The following is a 23571-nucleotide window of genomic DNA, read 5'->3' as shown; positions in this document are numbered from 1 at the left end:
GCAATCTCTCATCTCCCTCAGACATGCGCAATCTCTCATCTCCCTCAGACATGCGCAATCTCTCATCTCCCTCAGACATGCGCAATCTCTCATCTCCCTCAGGCATGCGCAATCTCTCATCTCCCTCAGACATGCGCAATCTCGCCTCTCCCTCAGACATGCGCAGTCCCGGGCCGGGGGGGAGAGAAAATCACCGAGAGGCTTCTCGCTCTGGCCGGAGCCGTCAGTCGGTTGCCTGGAAACCTTGTCTCGAGGAGGGGGGACAATGAATGGGGCGGTGGAAGGTTGTTGACCAATGGGAAGAGTTGGTGAACCGGAAGGACTCTCTTCCACCATCCAATCAGCTCCCCCGTTCGAACGTGGAAGCTGGACAATGAGGAAACCTGGGGCCTCGCACGGACTGAAAACTTCTTCATGTCTCCAACATATGTGAGTAAAACACTTTTCCTCTCCTTTCCATTTATTTTCTCATTCCCACCTTCAATTGGTCACTTGCAGCAACTGAAGGGAAAGGAAGTGAATCCAGGGAGGGTGCAGACTCTGCAAAGCTTGGCCCAGGTCTCTCTCTCTCTTTTTTTTTTTTATAAATGTTTTATTGAAAATTTTTTCCCAAACAACAATTTTTCCCCTCTTACAAAGCAAACGCAACAATAACAATACAGAAATTTTAAACAATACACAAGTAACAAAACCCCTTTATCTTTGACCTAAACTAAACCCCCCCTCCCCCTGGGTTGCTGCTGCTGGTCATCTGTCTTCCCTCTAACGTTCCCCTAGGTAGTCGAGAAATGGCTGCCACCGCCTGGTGAACCCTTGAGCCGATCCTCTCAGGGCAAACTTTATCTGCTCCAGTTTAATGAACCCCGCCATATCATTTACCCAGGCCTCCAGTCCGGGGGGTTTCGCCTCCTTCCACATGAGTAGGATCCTGCGCCGGGCTACTAGGGACGCAAAGGCCACAACGTCGGCCTCTTTCGCCTCCTGCACTCCCGGCTCTTCCGCAACTCCAAATAGAGCTAACCCCCAGCCTGGTTTGACCCGGGCCTTCACCACCCGCGAAATCACTCCCGTCACTCCCTTCCAATACCCTTCCAGTGCCGGGCATGCCCAAAACATATGTGCGTGGTTTGCCGGGCTCCCGCCACACCTCCCACATTTGTCCTCCACTCCAAAGAACCTGCTCAATCTTGCTCCCGTTATGTGTGCTCTATGTAGCACCTTAAATTGAATCAGGCTAAGCCTGGCGCATGAGGAAGAGGAATTTACCCTGCTTAGGGCATCAGCCCACATACCCTCCTCTATCTCCTCCCCTAGTTCTTCTTCCCACTTTCCTTTTAGTTCGCCCACCGACTCCTCCCCCTCTTCCCTCATCTCTCGGTAAATCTCTGACACCTTGCCCTCTCCGACCCACACCCCTGAAAGCACCCTGTCCTGTATCCCCTGTGTCGGGAGCAATGGAAATTCCCTCACCTGTTGTCTAGTAAATGCCCTCACCTGCATATATCTCAAGAAATTTCCCCGGGGCAACTTATACTTTTCCTCCAATGCTCCCAAGCTCGCAAAAGTCCCATCTATAAATAAATCTCCCACCCTCCTAATTCCCAACTGGAACCAGCTCTGAAATCCTCCATCCATTCTTCCTGGGGCGAACCTATGGTTGTTCCTGATTGGGGACCCCACCAGGGCTCCCCGCACCCCTCTCTGTCGCCTCCACTGTCCCCAGATATTTAATGTTGCCGCCACCACCGGGTTCGTGGTAAACTTTTTAGGTGAGATCGGTAGCGGCGCCGTCACCAGCGCCTCTAAACTCGTCCCTTTACAGGACTTTCTCTCCAGTCTTTCCCACGCCGCTCCCTCACCCTCCATCATCCATTTACGTATCATTGCCACATTGGCGGCCCAATAGTAATCGCCCAAGTTCGGTAGTGCCAATCCTCCTCTGTCCCTACTACGCTGAAGGAACCCCCTCCTTACTCTCGGAACTTTCCCTGCCCACACGAAGCTCGTGATGCTCCTGTCTATTTTATTAAAAAAGGTCTTAGTGATTAGGATAGGGAGACATTGAAATACAAATAAGAACCTCGGGAGGACCATCATCTTAATTGCTTGCACCCTGCCCGCCAGCGATAGAGGCTGCATGTCCCACCTCTTGAAGTCCTCCTCCATTTGTTCTACCAACCGTGTCAGATTAAGTCTGTGCAAGGTTCCCCAGCTCCTAGCGATCTGAATCCCCAGGTATCGGAAGTTTCTTTCCACTTTCCTTAGAGGCAAGCCTTCTATCTCTCTACTCTGGTCCCCTGGATGTATCACAAATAATTCACTCTTCCCCATGTTTAGCCTATACCCCGAGAAATCCCCGAACCCCCTCAAAATTCGCATAACCTCTATCATTCCCCCCGCTGGGTCCGACACGTATAACAATAGGTCATCCGCATATAACGAGACTCGGTGTTCTTCTCCCCCTCTAATCACCCCTCTCCATTTCCTGGAGTCTCTCAACGCCATGGCCAGAGGTTCAATTGCCAACGCGAACAACAATGGAGACAGCGGGCATCCCTGTCTTGTTCCCCTGTATAGTCGGAAATACTCCGATCTATGTCGACCTGTAACTACGCTTGCCGTTGGAGCCCCATAAAGAAGTCTAACCCAGCTAATAAACCCGTTCCCAAACCCAAACCTCCTTAACACTTCCCATAAATACTCCCACTCCACCCTATCAAATGCCTTCTCTGCGTCCATTGCCGCCACTATCTCTGCCTCCCCCTCCACTGGGGGCATCATTATCACCCCTAATAGTCGTCGCACGTTAACATTCAGTTGTCTCCCTTTTACGAACCCTGTCTGGTCTTCGTGCACCACCCCCGGGACACAGTCCTCTATCCTCGATGCCAGTACCTTTGCCAACAATTTGGCGTCCACGTTCAACAATGAAATGGGTCTATAGGACCCGCACTGCAACGGATCTTTATCCCTCTTCAAAATTAACGATATCGTCGCCTCCGACATCGTCGGGGGTAGAGTCCCCCCTTTCCTGGCCTCATTGAACGTCCTCACCATCAACGGGGCCAACAAGTCCACATATTTTCTGTAATACTCCACCGGGAACCCGTCTGGTCCTGGGGCCTTCCCTGTTTGCATGCTTCCCAGTCCCTTAATAACCTCGTCCACCCCAATCGGTGCCCCCAGGCCTACCACCCCCCGCTCCTCCACTTTCGGGAACCTCAATTGGTCCAGGAACTGCCGCATCCCCTCCTCTCCCTCTGGGGGTTGAGACCTATACAGTTCCTCATAGAAGGTCTTGAACACCTCATTTATCTTTCCTGCCCTTCGCACCGTGTCTCCCCTTTCGTCTCTAATTCCTCCTATTTCCCTCGCTGCTGCCCTCTTTCGCAATTGATGAGCCAACAGGCGACTCGCCTTTTCCCCATATTCATACCTCCTCCCCTGTGCCTTCCTCCACAGTACCTCCGCCTTTCTGGTGGTCAGAAGGTCAAATTCCGTCTGGAGTCGTCTCCTCTCCCTGTACAATTCCTCCTCCGGGGTCTCTGCAAATTCCCTATCCACCCTTAAAATCTCCCCCAGTAATCTTTCCCTTTCCTTGGCCTCTGTTTTCCTTTTGTGGGCCCCAATGGAGATCAGCTCTCCTCTGACCACCGCTTTTAGTGCTTCCCATACCACTCCCACCGGGACCTCGCCGTCGTCATTGACCTCCAGGTATCTCTCAATACACCCCCGCACTCTTGCACACACTCCCTCATCCGCCATCAGTCCCACATCTAATCGCCAGAGTGTTCTCTGCTCCCTTTCCTCTCCTAATTCCAGGTCCACCCAATGTGGGGCATGATCCGAAACCGCTATGGCTGAGTACTCAGCTTCTTCCACCCTAGAGATCAACGACCTTCCCAAAACAAAAAAATCTATCCGGGAGTACACTTTATGGACATGGGAGAAGAAGGAATACTCCCTAGCCCTAGGTCTAAGAAATCGCCATGGATCCACTCCCCCCATTTGGTCCATAAACCCCTTAAGTACCTTGGCCGCTGCCGGCCTTCTTCCGGTCCTTGAGCTGGATCTATCTAGCCCCGGGTCCAGCACCGTATTAAAGTCCCCTCCTAAAATCAAGTTTCCTACCTCCAGGTCCGGTATACGCCCCAGCATCCGTCTCATAAATCCCGCATCGTCCCAGTTTGGGGCATACACGTTAACCAACACGACCTCCATTCCCTCCAGCCTGCCACTCACCATTACATATCTACCTCCGCTATCTGCTACGATGTTCTTTGCTTCAAATGCGACCTGTTTCCCCACCAAAATGGCCACCCCTCTATTCTTTGCGTCCAGTCCTGAGTGGAACACCTGTCCCACCCATCCTTTCCTTAGCCTAACTTGGTCCGCCACCTTTAGGTGCGTCTCTTGGAGCATAACCACGTCTGCCCTTAGTCCTTTCAAATGCGCGAGCACTCGGGCCCTTTTTATCGGTCCGTTCAGGCCTCTCACGTTCCACGTGATCAGCCTCACTAGGGGGCTACCTGCCCCCCTCCCGTGTCGACTAGCCATTACCTTCTCTAGGCCAGTCCCATATCCCGCCTCCGCGCTCCCGCTCGCTCCCCCAGCGTCGCACACCATCCCCGCCCACCCACTCTTTAGCCATTTCCTTTTGGATTTCCGCAGCAGCAACCCAGTTGTCCCCCCCCCCCCCTTCTCCCTCCCTCCTCCCCTCCCCGCTAGATCTCTTTCTAGCTTGATTGCTCCCCCCATATTACTTCCGTAAGTCAGCTAACTTCAACTGACCCCGGCTACTCCTGCTCACTCCTCGACCCCCCCCATGTGGGGAACTCCCATCCGCCTTGCGCCTGTCTTCCCGCCTTATTCTTTCTGGTGCGGGAACATCCCTTTACCTGACCCGCCTCTTATGGCGCAGCTCCCTCTCCCCTCCCCCTCCCCTTCCCCATTCTCCAACTATGTCCCGTCTTTCCCCCCTCACCGGCGCCCACATTTCCCCAATGTCTCCCCCCGTCCCTGTTTACTTCTCAATTAACTTCCACCGTAACATTAACAATAACATTTCCTGCAGCATCAGTCCCTCAGTTCCGATCCAATTTCTCTTCTTTGATGAAGGTCCATGCTTCCTCCGCCGTCTCGAAATAATGGTGTCTCTCCTGATACGTGACCCATAGTCTTGCCGGCTGCAGCATCCCGAACTTCACCTTCCTTTTATGCAACACCTCTTTGGCTCGGTTGAAGCTCGCCCTCCTTCTCGCCACCTCCGCACTCCAATCCTGGTATACCCGTACCACTGCATTCTCCCATCTGCTACTCCGCACCTTTTTAGCCCATCTCAGGACCTCTTCTCTATCCTTAAGGCGGTAAAATCGCACGATTATCGCCCTGGGTGGTTCCCCCGCTTTTGGTCTTCTCGCCGGAATCCGATTTGCCCACTCCACCTCCAAGGGGCCCGTAGGGGCCTCAGCACCCATCAGTGAGCTCAGCATCGTACTTGCGTACGCTCCACAGTCCACTCCTTCCACACCCTCAGGGAGACCCAGTATCCGAAGGTTCTTCCTTCGCGCTCCATTTTCTATGGCTTCGATCCTTTCAGTACACTTTTTATGAAGTGCCTCGTGCGTCTGTGTCTTAACCGCCAGGCCCAGGATCTCGTCCTCAATATCTGTCACCTTCTGCTCCACCACACGGAGCTCTGTCTCCTGGGTCTTTAATGTCTCCTTGAGCCCCTCAATTGCCTGTAGCAACGGGGTCAGCACCTCCCTCTTCAGCAGCTCCACGCACCGTCTCACAATTTCATGCTCAGGCCCCCATGTCGCCTGCGCTTTCTCCGCCGCCATCTTGTACTTCTCTCTTTCTGACCCTTTGGTCGACGATTCCTCGCGCTGCAGCCGCCGCCGCCGGTTTTTTCCTCCTTCGTTTGGGGGGGACTCCCTTCTCACACGCCCCACACCGGGTTGCGTCGTCGAAAAATTCCCCGTTGGGGCTCTTAAAAGAGCCCGAAGGTCCGTCGGAGCTGGAGCCGCCGAAGCGTGCGGCTAGCTAGGCATCACCGCAACCGGAAGTCCCTTCAGTGGCCTTGATGAGGTCTTTTCACAGTTGTTCCCTCTGCTGCTAGAATTCACCTTTGATACAGGCCCTCAGGTCAGCTTGCAGCTTTAAGCTTGCCCTTCCCCCGCCTGCATGCTGGAAGAGGCCCTGTTTATCCTGTAGTTGCAGCCAAATCTTTCACTGTTTCTGCGTGTGTCTGGCAACCAAGAGACATACCCTTCCTGGGGGACACTGTCGGGGGAATATTGCCGCCTTCTTCCCACACCGGGAAATGTCAAACAAATGCCGTGGGGGCCCTGTAAAAGAGCCCAAAAGTCCGTTCCAAGCAGGAGCTGCCGAATGTGCGACCTAGCTCTGCATAGCCGCACCCGGAAGTGGTCTCTCTCTCTCTTAAGGACATTGACATCCTTTGCTCCCTCAGCTTGACACATTTATTTGTCTGGCTAAAAGGATGGTCTCTTTCCGAATGTTCACAATTAAATGGCTGGTTTCTCCAGGCGATGGCTGACATTTAAGGGGACAGTAAATTAATACCAGAGACATGTCTCGTGCTGTTATATGGTACAGATTAGATATATTATTTATGGTTCTGTAATAAAGTACAATCCAGTAATCTCTTCCCTTGGAGGGTTATTAGTCTCTGGATTTCTCTTCCCAGGGACCAGTGGTGTGTGGGGGTCATTGAATATATTCACGGATGAGTTGGACTGATTTTTAATAAATTGTTTTGTTTTAAATCATTTTTAATCAATGAATGCAACAGAGTAACAGAAAAAATCGTGGCAAATGGGCACAGAGCGGAACAAGAGATATTGCCAACATCAATCCAAGCAACACATTGCAGAATTAATTTGGAACAGGATATTTGAGGGACCAGAGCCTCGAGATGAAATGCCAGATCAATTGAAGAACCAGTTAACAGGTTAAAGTAGTGAGTGGGGAAAGAGGGTAAGGGTATATAACAGTTCAGTTTGTAAACCCAAAAATATCACAAACGGGACGGGCTAACAGCATAATGAAATTAAAATGAATTACACAACATAGATGACATAGAACTCCTGTAGTGCTGAAGGGTATTCGCCCCTTCACATCTGCACTGAGCCTCAGAAAGAGCATTTCACACAGGCCCACTCCCCATCCAATCCTCGTAAGCCTGTCCATTGATCATGGTCAACCCACCTAACCTACACATCTTGGACACTAAGGGGCAAAATAGTGTGACTAATCCACTTTCGCTGCACTTCTTTGGATAGTGGGAGGAAACCGGAGCACCCGGAGAAAACACTCAAAGCCACAAGGTGAATACACAAACTCCACACAGACAGCCACCCAAGGCTGGAATTGAACCTGGGTCCCTGACGCTGAGGGAGCAGTACTAACCACTGTGCCCTAAGTTAAATTGAATTCACTCATGGAAAGTCCAGGAGGAGCAAGTCAGTGAATTTGGAGCCTATCTATTTGAGATAGGAGTCCCATACTTTACCCAATGCATCAGACTCCGAATGAATTACAGACATAAAAATTGCATGGAGATGCTTTCCATAATCAGCCTATGCTGGTTTTGGATCGAGGGAGAACTGACTGGCCTGCTTCTGTATTGAGCCAGATGAATGTTGGCTCCATCCTAACCCAATCCCTTATGAACCTAAGACGAGAGGCCAATTGATGAAGCCTGATTTTTCAGGAGACCATACCCTCCCTTAGCTCCTGGTGATTGGAGCTTAACAAACTTGAGGCAAGGTTTATTTGTGTTCCAGGTAGAGTCATAGATATTTACAGCTTGGAAACAGGCCCTTCGGCCCAGCTTGTCCATGCCGCCCAGCTTCTATCACTAAGCTAGTCCCACTTGCCAGCATTTGGCCCATTTCCCTCTATACCCACCCTGCCCATGTAACTTCTAACTGCTTGTTAAAGGACAAAATTGTACCCGCCTCTACCACTGCCTCCGGCAGCCATTCCAGATGCTCACCACCCTCTACCAGCCTCCCCGAACAGGCGCCGTAATGTGGCGACTAGGGGCTTTTCACAGTAACTTCATTTGAAGCCTACTTGTGACAATAAGCAATTTTCTTTTCATTTCATTTCTATGTAAAGAAACTTCTCCTCTGGTCTTTTTGTATCTCTCTTCTCTCACCTTAAACCTATGCCCTCTAGTTCTAGACTCCTCTACCTGAGGGAAAATATGTTGACTATATACCTTTTCTATGTTCCTCATTATTTTGTAGACTTCTATAAGGTCACACCTAAGCCTCCTACGCTCCAGGGAAAAAAAGTCCCAGCCTATCCATCTGCGGTCTTACCAATGTCTTGTCCAACTTCAATAAGACATCCCAACTCCTGTGTTCAATATTCTAACCAATAAAACTGAGCATACTGAATGCCTTCTTCACCACCCTGTCCACCTGCGACTCCACCTACAAGGAGCTGTGAACCTGTACTCCTAGATCTCTTTGTTCTGTAACTGTCCCCAACTCCCTACCATTAACTGAGTAGGTCCTGCCCTGATTTGATTAATTCCCCTAACAACTCTGGTTGACAGCAGTATAGGCAGCATCTGCAGAGGGTACAACAGTCTGGGCAACACATTCACTTTAATGAAGGCAATCCTCGCCATGAAATCGGAAGAGCCGACCACCGGGCAAGGTCCCACCTAATAGTCACCATCAGCTGTGAAAAGTTGGCCCCATACAGCTGCCTGAAAGAGGGGCCATTGACATTCACCGGTTTTTAAATGGCATGGTGGGGGTGGGGGGGCATCTGAAGGGGAAGTTAGCAAGAGGAGGAGGCTTACACCTCAACCCCTCCCCACCGGCATGGCCTTGGACTCAGTAAAATTGATCTCGTAACCGGAGAAGGCACTGAATCTACCCACTACTCCAATAATGACCAGGACTGAAACACTGGGGATCGACATCATCAGCAGCCCGTCATCTGCACACAGAGTGATCGTGTGCTGCCTCATGCCACTCCCCAGTCCCGATATCAGAGGATCTGATCTGATATCCTCCAGCAAGGGCTCAATGGCCAATGCAAACAGCAAGGGGGACAGAGGGCAGTCCAGTCTTGTCCCTCTCTGAAGCTCAAGGTTTGATGCCCTTAAACCATTGGTGAGCACCGCTGCTGCCGGTTTGTGATGTATCAATTGAATCCACTCAATATAAACCTCACCCAACCCGAAGCCTCGCAGCGGATACACCAGATAATTCCACTCAACTCGAGCAAAAGCTTTCTCTGCATCGAAGGAGATCAGCAGCCCATCCAGTGCATATTTCTGAAAAGCCTGAATCACATTCAGCAACCTTCCAACATTGTTACTGGAAAACCTTCTCCGTATAAACCCAGTCTGGTCCTCCCGCACGATTGTCAGAAGGATGTCCGCCAGCCTTATCGCCAAAACATAAGATCGCAGTTTCAAGTCAACATTCAAAAGAGAGATTGGGCGATAAGAGGCCCACTCCTTGGGTCCTTGCCCACCTTCAGGATCAAAGAGATATTAACCTCACCAAGAGTCGGTGGCAGCATCCCTGAGTCAAAAGAGTGACAATACATATCTATCAACGGGTCCAACAACAAATCTTCAATCCCCCGATAAAACTCACCCACAGCCATCCGGTCCCGGGCTTTACCCGGCTGCAGTTCCTTCATGGCCTTTAATACTCTTCCCTCGAAAGGGGAGCGTTAAGAGCCTCACAATGGCTTTCTGAGGCCTCCAGAAGCTTCAGGGAAGAGAAAACATGTTCCACACTCACCAACACATCAGAATATTGCTCAGACTTGTATAATCCTGCATTGAATTCCTGAAATACTAGTTTGTCTTCATGACCCTTTTCCCTCTCCGAAGCCGAACAGAGGGAATTGCTCTAAAGTCGACCTTTTCTTTGTCAAACAGGCTACGTATTTGCTCAGCTTATTCCCCAAACTCGTACAACTTCTGCCTCGCAAACGTCCAACTTTTCTGTTGGGACAATAGGGAGCCCAAAGCTGCTCCGCCGTGTTAACCCAAAGCACTCTTGCCGTGTTAACCCAAAGCCGCTCTTGCCGTGTGAACCCAAAGCACTCTTGCCGTGTTATCCTCCTTCAACAGTAGCCGACTCGGGCCCTCCATATGATTCTCCTCCACCTTCACCAAACAAACCTCCAGATGCCACTGGTTCTCCAACATCCTGCACCTTTTATTAGCAGTGTAAGACATGATCAGCCCCGAGCATAAACTTTACACGTCTCCCACAAAATGGAGGGGGAAATACCAGGAGTCGAGTTAACCGAAAGGAAGAACTCAAACTATTCCGTAAAGTGTGCCGTAAATGAAGTGTCTCTTATCAGGGAGGCATCAAACTTCTACGTTCTCGACCTGGGGGTGAGCCCTCGAGCAGAAACTCCAGACAAACGGGGGAAGGTCTGTGATTACGATGCTCCCTGTGGTGCAAGTGGACACCAGGTGTAGGATCGTCCTCGGCACAAACAAATTGCTGATTCGAGTATGACAATGATGTGGGGCTGGAAAGAAGGTAAAATCTCTGCTCCTCGGGTACAAAGTTCTCTCAACATCCACATAACCCACCTCCTCACAAGCCGAGGCCAACACCCTAGCTTGCAGCGTGAGTGGGGGGGTGGGGGGGTTCCTGGTAACCGGGAGCTTATCTACCAGAGGATTTAAGTGGCAATTGAAGTCACCAACCACAAAGAGTTAGTCGAAGCTAACTGTACAAAATTCACAAAAACCTTCGTAATGAACTCCGGGAGTAATCGGGGATCCATAAAGATTCATTATTGAAACAACATCTCCATTCACCAAACCTCTAATGATCACATATCTCCCTCCTTTGTCCTTGGTGCAGGTTTCAACCTTAAAAGGGATATTTTTATTCATAAGGATTGCCACACCCCTCCTATTTGAGGAAAAGGAGGTGAAAAAACCTGCCCCACCCAATCCTGCCTCAATTTAAAGTGTTCCTCATCATCCAGATGGGCTTCCAGTAATAAAGCTATGTCGACTTTCTCCTTACGAAAGGAGAGGATCTTTTTCCTTCTGATAGGGTGATGGATGCCCCGTACATTCCCTGAGAAAATTTGCAGATTAACTGCTGCCATTAGTTAGGCGACAGAGAGACAGGAACAGATTTTCACACCACAATCGGGCGTGCGCCATTACCCCCTCCTCCAACTCTCTTTACACCAGAGGCACCAACGTTTCCACAAACTGCTCCTTTCACGGATAAAAGCCCCGTCTGTACCAGAGTAGGATAAAGTCAACAACACATAAACCCTCCCAGAATAACAAAAATACAAAAGAATCACCAACACAATAGATCCAAGGGGACATTCCTCAATAAGACTGAGGACCCGGAGGATTAACCCCACGGCCAGACTGTCGTTACCCTCAGGGTACCTTCTCCAAAATGAGAAGAAAAGAAGGGCCAACAAGGGAATGGGGAATGAATGCCCCTCCCGCATTTTAGACTCACCCGTGAAGACCTACATCCACCACCACCCACCCTTCGGCAATGGCTCCACTCGATTCTGCCATGATTAACGCTCGGATAATAGAAGACAACGGATAATAAGCACACGGCACATCTGCCATAACTGAGATAAGATAATCCGAGTCCCTGGAACACTCGAGGAGAAGAAGAAGACATTCAATTGGCGCTCACAGAATAACAACTCCCTTCAACAGGATAAAAGACAACAATTTCAGACAAAAACACCAAGATAGGGAAAGAGTTTAGATTAGAGCCTGAGTTAGTCTGAGCTGCAAATCATCGCTCCAATCGTAGCCCTTCGAGGATTTAGCGAAGACCAAGGCAGTAGTCAGATTATTGAAAGACTTGACGGAGTTGTCAATATAATTTTCAGGGTCACAGGATAAAGTGACATAATTTACTGTAAGGTGAGGTGGGAGCCAGGTCTCACCTCACCTTGCCCGTCTCCAGGACCCTCTGGTGATCTTTCAAGTTGTGGAAGGGAATGATTACAGGCCTGGGATGAAAACTATCCCTTGGCCTCAAAGACAGGATCCGATGCCCTTTCTAATTTCTAATTCTAATACCCAGGCTTCAGATCCAGCTTGAGAAAACGTGGCAGCCGGTCCTCGAAGAACCTAACGCGAGCCTTCCCCTCCACACCTTCTGGCAGGCCGACGACTCAGATGTTCTTTCTCTGACCTTTGGTTCTCCAAGTTCTCCAGGAGTCCACCACACCACTCGGCCAGTTTTCCAAGGATTAAATTTGTGCCTCCGCCGAGGACGCATCTTGCTCAACGTTCAGGATTCTCTCCTCCGGATCATCGAGCCTCTTAATGGTGTTTTACAGCTCGAACTCATGAGCTCACAGATATTGAGTCAGCACACTCTGGTCAATAACACTGAGAATGTCGCTGACATAGATCGGCCAATGATCCCACAGAATAGACGAGCAGGCTCAATGGGCCAAATGGCCATCTGCAGCTCGTATTTGTTATGATCTCTGTGCCTAGGACAGGAAGCAGTGAGCATGCATCTGTCAATCAACCTGAATCAACACCTTCAGGAGAATTGGGAGGGTGAATATTAGATACAGCAGTGAGAATGGAGGGAGAGTGTGTGGGATGGAGATTTGCAGCTTTTGGGGAATGAGCGAGGAAAGAATGTTCTCTAGGAACGAGAATTGTCTGTTCTGAATTTCTGTCCTGTACTGACAGTGATGTCTTTTGTAAATTGTTTTTACAGGATATTAGAAGAGGAGGAATTACAGACTGAAATCTCAAACTTCACGTCTCAATCTGACTGAGTCTCTCAATTCCTTGGAACTGAATATCACCCGACTTCGTATCTAGAAGGAGAAATGTTTGTCTTTTCTGTCAGCCTCAAAAGATTTTAACCATCAGTGTGACTGGAAAAGCACCGAGACGCACACACCCGAGTGAGAGTGTTCCAGAGCACTGACTGCGGAAAGAGCTTTAACCTGTTACACAGCCTGAAAAAACATCACACCATTCACAGTGGGGAGAGACTGTACATGTGTTCTGTGTGTGGATGAGGCTTAAACTGATTGTCCAACATGGAGAGACACGAGGACACCCAAAACATAGGGAAACCGTGGAAATGTGGCGACTGTGGGAAGGGATTCAGGGTCCCATCTCAGCTGGAAGTTCATCGACGCAGCCACACTGGGGAGAGGCCGTTCACCTGCTCTGTGTGTAGGAAGGGATTCACTGAGTTATCCAACCTGCAGAGACACCAGCGAGTTCACACTGGGGAGAGGCCATTCACCTGCTCTCAGTGTGAGAAGGGATTCACTCACTTATCCAGCCTGCAGACACACCAGCGAGTTCACACTGGGGAGAGGCCATTCATCTGCTCTGTGTGTGAGAAGGGATTCACTCACTTATCCAGCCTGCAGACACACCAGCGAGTTCACACTGGGGAGAGGCCGTTCACCTGCTCTCAATGTGGGAAGGGATTCATTCGGTTATCCAACCTGCAGAGACACCAGCGAGTTCACACTGGGGAGAGGCCATTCACCTGCTCTCAGTGTGAGAAGGGATTCACTCACTTATCCAGCCTGCAGACACACCAGCGAGTTCACACTGGGGAGAGGCCATTCATCTGCTCTCAGTGTGAGAAGGGATTCACTCACTTATCCAGCCTGCAGACACACCAGCGAGTTCACACTGGGGAGTGGCCGTTCACCTGCTCTCAGTGTGAGAAGGGATTCACTACTTCAACGAGCCTGCGGAAACACCAGCGAGTTCACACTGGGGAGAGGCCGTTCACCTGCTCTCAGTGTGAGAAGGGATTCACTACTTCATCGAGCCTGCTGACACACCAGCGAGTTCACACTGGGGAGAGGCCGTTCACCTGTTCTCAGTGTGAGAAGGGATTCACTCAATCATCCGCCCTGCGGAAACACCAGCGAGTTCACACTGGGGAGAGGCCGTTCACCTGCTCTCAGTGTGAGAAGGGATTCACTACTTCATCGAGCCTGCTGATACACCAGCGAGTTCACACTGGGGAGAGGCCGTTCACCTGTTCTCAGTGTGAGAAGGGATTCACTCAATCATCCGTCCTGCGGAAACACCAGCGAGTTCACACCGGGGAGAGGCCGTTCACCTGCTCTCAGTGTGATAAGGGATTCACTACTTCATCGAGCCTGCAGAGACACCAGCGAGTTCACACCGGGGAGAAGCCGTTCACCTGCTCTCAGTGTGATAAGGGATTCACTCAGTCATTCCACCTGCAGAGACACCAGCGAGTTCACACCGGGGAGAAGCCATTAACCTGCTTTTAGTGCGAGAAGTGTGAGCAAGCGGGTGACTTTTGAGGCGGAGTATTGTGGCGGATAAAGGGGGCCGATCTGTGATGGTGAGTGGTAGGCTGCAGGGGGCCCGGGTGGTGCTGGTGAATGTATATGCCCCGAATTGGGACGATAGAGGGTCCATGAAGTGCATGCTGAGCCGGCTCCCGGATCTGGAGGTGGGGGGGGACTTTAATCCGGTACTGGACCCGGCACTGGATCGATCCAGGTCGAGGTCGGGCAAGAGGCCAGCTGCAGCCAAGGTTCTGAGGGGGTTTATGGATCAGATGGGGGCAGTGGACCCGTGGAGGTTTGCCAGGCCAGCGGCTAGAGAGTTCTCCTTTTCCCATGTGCACAAGGCCTATTCACGGATAGACTTCTTCGTGGTGCGTAGGGAGTTGATCCCAAGAGTGGAGGGGACGGAGTACTCGGCAATAGCGATTTTGGACACTGCCCCGCACTGGGTGGAGCTGGAGTTGGGGGAGGAGAGGGGCCAGCGCCCGCTGTGGCGCATGAATGTGCCACTGCTGGCAGATGAGGTCTGTGGGCGGGGCCGAGGGTGCATTCAAAGGTACACGGAGGCCAATAATAATGGGGAGGTATTGGTGAGTGTGGTCTTGGAGGCGGTGGTCAGGGGAGAGCTAATCTCAATCAGGGCTCACAGGGATAAGAGGGAGAGATTGGTGGGGGAGTTACTGAGGGTGGATAGGAGATACGCGGAATCCCCTGAAGAGGGGCTGCTGAAGGAGCGCCGGAGCCTCCAAACGGAGTTTGATTGCTGACTATGGGGAAAGCTGAAGCCCAGTGGAGGAGGGTACAGGGTGCAGCGTACGAGTATGGGGAGAAGGCCAGTCGGATGCTGGCGCATCAGCTACGTAGGAAGGAGGCGGCAAGGGAGATTGGAGGAATCAGGGACAGAGGGGGGAACACGGTGAGGAGTCCGGCCAAAATAAATGAGGTCTTTAGAGATTTCTACGGGAACCTGTACAAGTCAGATCCCCCAGCGGGGGGGGGGGGGGGGGGGGGTGATGTGGCGGTTCCTGGACCAATTGAAGTTTCCAATGGTGGAGGAGGGGCAGGTAGAAGGTTTGGGGGCACCGATCGGGATGGAGGAGCTGGTTAAGGGGTTGGGGAGTATGCAGGCGGGCAAGGCCCCGGGGCAGATGGGTTCCCGGTTGAGTTCTACAGGAAGTTTGTGGAACTGCTGGGCCCGTTGCTGGTGAGAACCTTCATCGAGGCGAAGGAAGAAGGGATTCTTCCCCCAACGATGTCGCGGGCTCTGATCTTGCTTATCCTCAAGCAGGACAAGGACCCGCTGCAGTGTGGCTCGTATAGGCTGATTTCGCTCCTCAATGTGGATGCCAAGTTGTTGGCGAAGGTCCTGGCGACTAGGATTGAGGATTGTGTCCCGGGAGTGATACACGAGGACCAGACGGGGTTTGTGAAGGGCAGGCAATTGAATGCAAATGTGCGGAGGCTCCTGAATGTGATCATGATGCCCTCGGAGGATGGGGGAGGCGGAAGTGGTGGCGGCAATGGAAGTGGAGAAGGCCTTTGATCGGGTGGAGTGGGAGTACCCGTGAGAAGTGCTGGGCAGGTTTGGGTTCGGTGAGGGGTTGATAGGGTGGGTCAAATTGTTGTACCAGGCCCCGGTGACGAGCGTATCGACAAATCGGCTGAGGTCAGAGTACTTTAGACTGTACTGCGGGACAAGACCGGGGTGCCCCCCTGTCCCCCCTGATGTTTGTCCTGGCAAATGAGCCGCTGGCCATGGTGCTGAGGGAGTCTATAAACTGGAGGGGGTTGGTCCGGGGAGGGGAGGAGCATCGGATCTCATTATATGCAGATGACCTGCTTTTGTATATCGCAGTTCCAGTGGAGGGGATTGCAGAGGTCATGTAGACCCTTAGGGAGTTTGGAGACTTCTCAGGATACAAGCTCAACGTTGGGAAGAACAAGCTCTTTGTGGTGCATGCGAGGGGCCAGGAGAAGAGGTTGGAGGAGCTGCCGCTCAAGAGGGTGGAGAGGAGTTTCCAGTATTTGGGTATCCAGGTGGCCAAGAGTTGGGGGTCCTGCATAAGCTCAACTTGGTGTGGTTGGTGGTCCAGATGGAGGAGGACTTTAAGAGATGGGACGTGTTGCCACTCTCCCTGGCGGGCAGGGTGCAGTTCATTAAGATGACGGCCCTCCCTAGGTTCTTGTTCGTGTTCCAGTGCCTATTCTCATCCCTAAGGCCTTTTTCAAGCGAGTGAGCAAGAGCATTATGAGGTATGTGTGGGCAAGTAAGACACCGAGGGTTAAGAGACTGTTCCTGGAGCCCAGTCGGGAGGGGGGTGGGCTGGCACTGCCGAATCTGTGTAGTTACTACTGGGCAGCTAATGTGGCAATGATTCGGTAATGGAGGGGGAGGGGCGGAGTGGAAAAGACTAGAGGCGGCGTCATGTGTAGGTACTAGCCTGGAGGCACTGGCGATGGCACCGTTGCCGCTACCGCCGACGCGGTACACCACGAGCCCGGTGGTGGCGGCGACATTGAGGATCTGGGGGCCGTGGAGATGGTACAGGGGGGAGGTGGGGGCCTCAATCTGGTTCCCGATACGGAACAACCATAGGTTTGCACCGGGCAGGATGGATGGCAGATTCCTAAGTTGGCATCGGGCGGGAATCAAAAGGATGGGGGACCTATTCATTGATGGGACTTTTGCCAGTCTGAGGACGCTGGAAGAGAAATTTGGGTTACCCCTGGGAAATGCCTTCAGGTATGTGCAGGTTGGGGTCTGTGAGGAGGCAGGTAGGGGAATTCCCGCTGCTGCCTGCCCGGAGGATACACGACAGGGTGATTTCGGGCGTGTGGGTCAGAGAGGGTAAGGTCTGGGCAATATACCAGGAGCTGCAGGAGGCGGAGGGAGCCTCGGTGGAGGGGCTGAAGGGCAAGTGGGAGGAGGAGCATGGCGAGGAGCTCGATGAGGGCCTGTGGGCTGACGCCCTGGGCAGGGTTAATTCCTCCTTGTGTTGCGCCAGACTCAGCCTGATCTCGTTTAAAGTGTTACGCAGGGCGCATATGATAGGGGCCGAGGATGTGTAAGTTTTTTTGGGTAGAGGACAGGTGTGTGAGGTGCTCGGGGAGCCCAGCAAACCACGCCCATATGTTCTGGGCGTGCCCGGCGCTGGCGGGGTTTTGGAGGGGCTTCACAAAGGCTATGTCCAAGGTCTTGGACACTCGGGTAAAACTGAGCTGGGGATAGCAATATTTGGGGTGTCAGACGAGCCGGGAGTACAGGAGCCGAAAGAGGCCGGAGTTCTGGCCTTTGCCTCTTTGGTAGCCCGGAGAAGGATCTTACTAATGTGGAGGGACGCGAAGCCCCCAAGCTTGGAGGCTTGAATCAATGACATGGCGGGATTTCTCAGGTTGGAAAGATAAAGTTTGCCTTGCGAGGGTCTGTGCAAGATTCTCCAGACGGTGGCAACCGTTCCTAGACTTTCTCACGGAACGTTAGGTGGAGGTCAATAGCAGCAGCAACACTGGGTGGGGGGGGGGGGTGTTCTTGTTTTGGTTTATGTAAGGGGCATTTGTCCCATTTTTATTCTTAATTTGTTAAATCGTTTAAGGGTTAGAGGATTAAGATGCTTTGTTTGTTGGCGTATTGCCCTGTTTATTTCTCTATTGTATATTTTCTTTCCTTTTTGTAGTGTTTTGTAAAAATTATTGAAAAACATTGAATAATCATAATTTTAAAAAATAAATAAATAACAGATTAATTTGCATTTATACAGCACATTTAATGTAATTAAATTTCCCAAGGTGTTCCACAAGGACATTGTAAATCCAGGTTTCACAAATGATTTGATAAAATTGTCCAAGCTCATGATCATGACAGAAAATACTGCTTCTCCCTGTCTCTGCCTCCACTCCTCCCTATTGATTGTAACACTAATTCATCCCATTTATCCTCCTCCTGCTTTTCCCCCAATTCGCCTCCCCTGAAGATGCTGACTCTCGGGTTCAGTTTCACACTCCCCAATATGTCTAAATCGTTACAGCTGAAGTTAACAAAAAATTGTGCTAAGGGGAGTCACAAAATCCAGTGACTACCCACATGTACTCTGTGTCTGGAATGGGGGCACTGCTCGCCACTCCCTCTTTTCATCCCAGTCCCAGACGTTCGTAGACTGGGCTCCGGATGGGTAATGGCGGCTTAATCTCCCATAGTCCCCAGCGCCGGGGAAACCGCTCCATCCACCGCGGGGGGCGGGGCCATAACGAGAGGAAAAGAGGCGCATACGCGGTGGTGATTATTCCCTCGGGTCAAAGGAGCATCGATGACCACGTGACACCCGTTGCCCATTGTCTTCAGGCAGGCGGCCAGCAACCAATGGAAAGATTGGAGGACCGGAAGGACTCTAGTCCTCCAGCTATTGAGAGCGGGGGATTTGTCTGGATGACATGTGAGCTTCACAAAGACTGAAGCTCCGTCCTGTGCCCAACATCTGTGCGTATAACACTTTATTTTCTCCACTTTTCCATTTCTTTTCTCATTCTGGCCTTCAATTGGTCCCTTGCAGCAACGTTATATTCCAGAAGAGAAAATGCTGGAAAATCTCAGCAGGTGTGGCAGCAACTGAAAGGAGAGAAAAGAGCTGACATTTAGAGTCTAGATGACTCTTTGTCAAAGCTAAAAGGCGTTGATATTTATACTGTAGTGTGAGGGAATGAAAGATGAGTCATAGCCGCAGAAACAAAGCAAAAAGAGTGCTAATAGCTACAGAAACCAAGGGGAAAGAGTGCTAATGATAGTCCCCAGAGAGAATAAAAGATGTGAAAGGTCAAACAGCCGAGAAACTAAAATCAGAGGGTAAGGTGTGACAGATACAGATGTGGGGAGAAGGGGGACATGGGTGGGAGAGAGGTAAAATGAGAGAAAGGGGGAAGCAAAGGGGAGAAAAGGTAAGGAAAGAGAATAAGATTGGGGGGAAAATATATATGAAGAAAGAAATAAAAGGTAAAAGACAGTTAAAATGAGATGGAATGAAAACGAAAAGGGTCGAGGTGGGTAGAGCTAATCATCTGAAGTTGTTGAATTTGATGTTCAGACCGGAAGGCATGTCTAACCGGAAGATGAGATGCTGCTCCTCCAATATGCGTTGAGCTTCTCTGGAACATCGTAGCAGGCCAAGGACAGACATGTGGGCATGGGAGCAGGGTCTTGTGCTAAAATGGTGAGCAATGGGAAGGTCAGGGTCCTGAATGCACACAGACCGAAGGTGCTCAGCAAAGCGATCACCCACTCTACGTTTGGTCTCTCCGACATAGAGGAGACGACATTGGGAGCAGTGAATGCAATCAACCAAATTGAAAGGGGTGCAAGTGAAACACTGCTTAACTTGGAATGAGTGTTTTGGGCCTGGGATGTTAAGCATGGAAGAGGTAAAGGGGCAGATGTTACACCTGTGATTGCATGAGAAGGAGCCATGGGTGATGGGAGAGGTGTTAGATATGATGGAGGAGTGGACTAGACTATCCTGAAGGGAACGGTCTCTGCGGAATGCTGACAGCGGGCGGAAGGAAAGATGTGTTTGGTGGTGGCATCACGCTGGAGTTGGCGAAAATAGTGGAGGATTGTGCTTTGCATATGGAGGCTGGTGGGATGAAATGTGAGAACGAGGGTGACTCTATCCTTGTTCTGGGAGGGAGGGGGCGAGGGTAGTGGCGCGGGAGATGGACCGCATGTTGTTGAGGGCCCTGTCCACAACTGTAGGTGGGAAATCACAGTTGAGGAAGAAGGAACACATTTTCGAAGCACCATCGTAACAAATGCGATGGCGAAGGAGCTGCGAGAAAGGGATGGAGCCCTTACAGAATTTAGGGTGCGAAGAGCTGTAGTCCAGATAGCTGTGGGAGTCAGTGGGCTTGTAATGGACATTAGTGGATAGACTATTGCCGGAAATGGAGACAGAAAGGTCAAGGAAGGGAAGGGAAGTGTCTGAGATGGAACAGGTGAAAATGACGGAGGGGTGGAAACTAGAAGTGAAGTTGATGAATTTTTCAAGTCCGGACGGGAGCTTGAAATGGCACCAAAATAGTCATCAATGTATTGGTAAAGGAGTTGTGGGAGGGGACCTGGGTTGGCCTGGAACAAGGAATGTTCCACATACCCCATAAAAAGGCAAGCGTAGCTAGGATCCATGCAGCTACTCATTGCTTCACCTTTGATTTAGAGAAAGCGGGATGAGTTGAAGGAGAAGTTGTTGAGAGATAGACCGAGTTCAACCAGGCGGAGTAGAGTAGATGGGAATTGTTAAGGCCTCTTTTCAAGAAAGAAGCGCAGAGCTCTCTACACCATCACCCCACACCAGGATGGCCTTTGGGAATCACTCTAAAGTCGGCCTTTTTCTTTGTCAAACAGGCCAAGTATTTGCTCGGCTTATTCCCAAACTCGTACAACTTCTCCCTCACAAACTCTCAACTTTTCTCGACCTGCTGAGTAGAGAGGAGTCCAAAGCCACTCTTGCTGCGTTAACCTCCTTCAGCAATAGCTTACTCGGGCCCTCCATATGATTCTCCGCCACCATCGCCAACAAACCTCCAGACGCCGCTGGTTCTCCAGCATCCAGCACCTTTTATTAGCAGTGTGAGAAATGATTAGCCCCGAGCATAAACTTTGCACGTCTCCCACAAAATGGAGCGGGGAATTCAGGGGTCGAGTTAACCAAAAGGAAGACCTTGTATCTCGTTTTTGTGGCTGCCGAAAAATCCTGGAAGAACTAAATCCTCAGTCCCTCATGGAGCCAGGTCCCAAATGACCTTACCCGTCTCCAGGACCCTCTGGTGATCTTTCAAGTTGTGGAAGTGAATGATTACAGGCCTGGGATGAAAACTATCCCTTGGCCTCAAAGACAGGATCCGATGCCCTTTCTAATTTGAAACACCCAGGCTTCACATCTATCTTGAGAAAATGTGGCAGCCGGTCCTCGGAGAACCTAACAGGAACCTTACCCTCCACACCTTCTGGCAGGCCGACGACTCGGATGTTCTTTCTCTCACCCTCAGTTCTCCAAGTCCTCCAGGAGTCCACCACACCACTCAGCCGGTTTTCCAAGGATTGAATTCTTGCCTCTGCCGAGGAGGCATCTTGCTCAACATTCTGGATTCTCTCCTCGGGATCGTCAATCCTTTCCTTGATATTTTGCAGCTCGGCCTCATGAGCTCACAGATATTGAGTCAGCTCACTCAGCCTCTGGTCAATAACATGGAGAATGTCGGCAGTCATCATTTTCACCGCCTCCGAGAGAGTCCCGGAGAGCGCGGGGTCGAGAGACCTCCTGAGGGTCAGGCCGCCATGTTCAAAAGGCGGCTCCACCCCCACTGAATCCACCTGCACTCTTTTATCGATAGATTTATTTTTTAAAATAAAATTTAGAGTACCCAATTATCTTTTTATTCCAATTAAGGGGCTATTTCGCATGGCCAATCCACCTACCCTACACATCTTTGGGTTGTGGGGGTGAAACCCACACAGACATGGGGAGAATGTGCAAACTCCACACGGACAGTGACCCAGGGTCAGGATTCGGACCCGGGTTCTCAGCGCTGCAGTCCCAGTGCTAACCACTGCGCCACATGCCGCCCAATCAATAGATTTCTTGACATATTTCGGCATAATATCACCAAAACCAATCCTGAAGTCTTCCAGGGACATGAGCACAACTATTAATTCTGGCATTAATTCGATGAATGCCGGGAAATCAGGATAAATTACGGATTATAGGCGAGTGACACCAGAACCTGCGGAAAAGCCGCTTCACGTGGTCCCCCCCCCCCGACAGATTTCTGATTGGCGAGGGAGTCAAGGGTCATGGGAAACCAGCAGGAAAATGGAGAGAAAGCTGAGATGAGGAGGGATTTCCTCACTCGAGGGTGTAACACAAGTGCAAGGCAATGACCATCTCCTGCAAGATGAGAATAATAATCTTTATTGTCACAAGTAGGATTACATTAACACTGCCATGAAGTTACTGTGAAAAGCCCCGAGTCCCCACATTCCGGCGCCTGTTCGGGTCACAGGGGGAGAATTCAGAATGTCCAAATTACCTGACAACACGTCTTTCGGGATTTGTGGGAGGAAACCGGAGCACCCGGAGGGAACCCACACAGACACGGAGAACGTGCAGACTCCACGCAGACGGTGGCCCTAGCCTGGAATCAAACCTAGGACCCTGGAGCTGAGAAGCAACAGTGCTAACCACTGTGCTACCCTTACATCTAACCACCGCTCCTTGACATGCAATGGCATTACCATCGCTGAATCCCCCACAAACAACATCCTGTGGGTTACTATTGATCAGAATCTGAAGTGGACTAGCCATATTAGTACTGTGGCTACCAGGGCAGGTTAAAGGCTGGGAATTATTTTTCTTCCTAAATATTTTTATTCTCCTTTTTCACATTTTCATCCAAATTTACACCCACCGACAAACAATCAACAGTAACAAATATAATGTCAATCCCCTGGCCAACAATTCCTCCCTCCCACCAACCCTCAAACAACCCTCAACATTTTAAATACAAACATCAAAGAAAAGGATTCAGGAATTCACCATACAACCCCATACATAGTCACCAACAACATACACAGTCCAACCCCACCCCAACCCCCCCACTCCACTCTTTTGTTCAATGTCATCCAATTTTTGAAAGTGCATAATAAACACATGAATTGTACAATCCTTCTACCCTTCCCCTCAACTCAAACTTCACTTTTTTGAGTGTTAAAAACTCCAACAGATCCCCCCGCCACGCCAGGGCACAGGGTGGAGAAACTGACCTCCACCCCAACAGGATCCGCCTTTGGGCGATGAGCGAGGCGAAGGGTAAAACATCTGCCTCCGCACCCGCTTCCAACCCTGGCCCATCCAATACCCCGAATATGGCCTCCAGAGGACCCGGCTCATGCCTCACATGTACCACCTTCAAAATTACCTTGAACACCTCCCACCAATACCCCTCCAGCTTTGGACAGGATCAAAACATATGAACGTGGTTTGCGGGTCCCCCCACCCCAACGTTCACAAACATCCTCTACCTCCTCAAAGAGTCGGCTCATCTTCACCTTTGTGAGGTGCGCCCGATACACCATGTACAGCTCTATCAGCCCCAACCTCGCGCACAAAGTTGAGGCATTTACCCTCCAGAGCACCTCACACTACAACCCCTCCTCCATGCTCTCTCCCAGCTCTTCCTCCCACT

At 50.9% G+C, this 23571-nt stretch overlaps 1 protein-coding gene across 1 annotated transcript; it reads left to right on the top strand.

Moving 5' to 3' along the window:
• The first annotated feature begins 172 nt into the window (after nucleotides 1–172).
• LOC140420112 (uncharacterized) lies at nucleotides 173–15338 on the top strand. The gene is made up of 2 exons (XM_072504129.1): nucleotides 173–429; nucleotides 12762–15338. The coding sequence occupies exon 2, from the start codon at nucleotides 13093–13095 to the stop codon at nucleotides 14320–14322; it is 1230 nt and encodes a 409-aa protein (XP_072360230.1). The 5' UTR covers nucleotides 173–429; nucleotides 12762–13092; the 3' UTR covers nucleotides 14323–15338.
• Nucleotides 15339–23571: the final 8233 nt, after the last annotated feature.

This window comes from Scyliorhinus torazame, chromosome 5, assembly GCF_047496885.1.
Source record: "Scyliorhinus torazame isolate Kashiwa2021f chromosome 5, sScyTor2.1, whole genome shotgun sequence".
In the NCBI taxonomy this organism is placed as follows: Eukaryota; Metazoa; Chordata; class Chondrichthyes; order Carcharhiniformes; family Scyliorhinidae; genus Scyliorhinus; species Scyliorhinus torazame.
The sequence above is the reverse complement of the archived record's forward strand: the minus strand, read 5'-3'. Positions and strand labels throughout refer to the sequence as shown.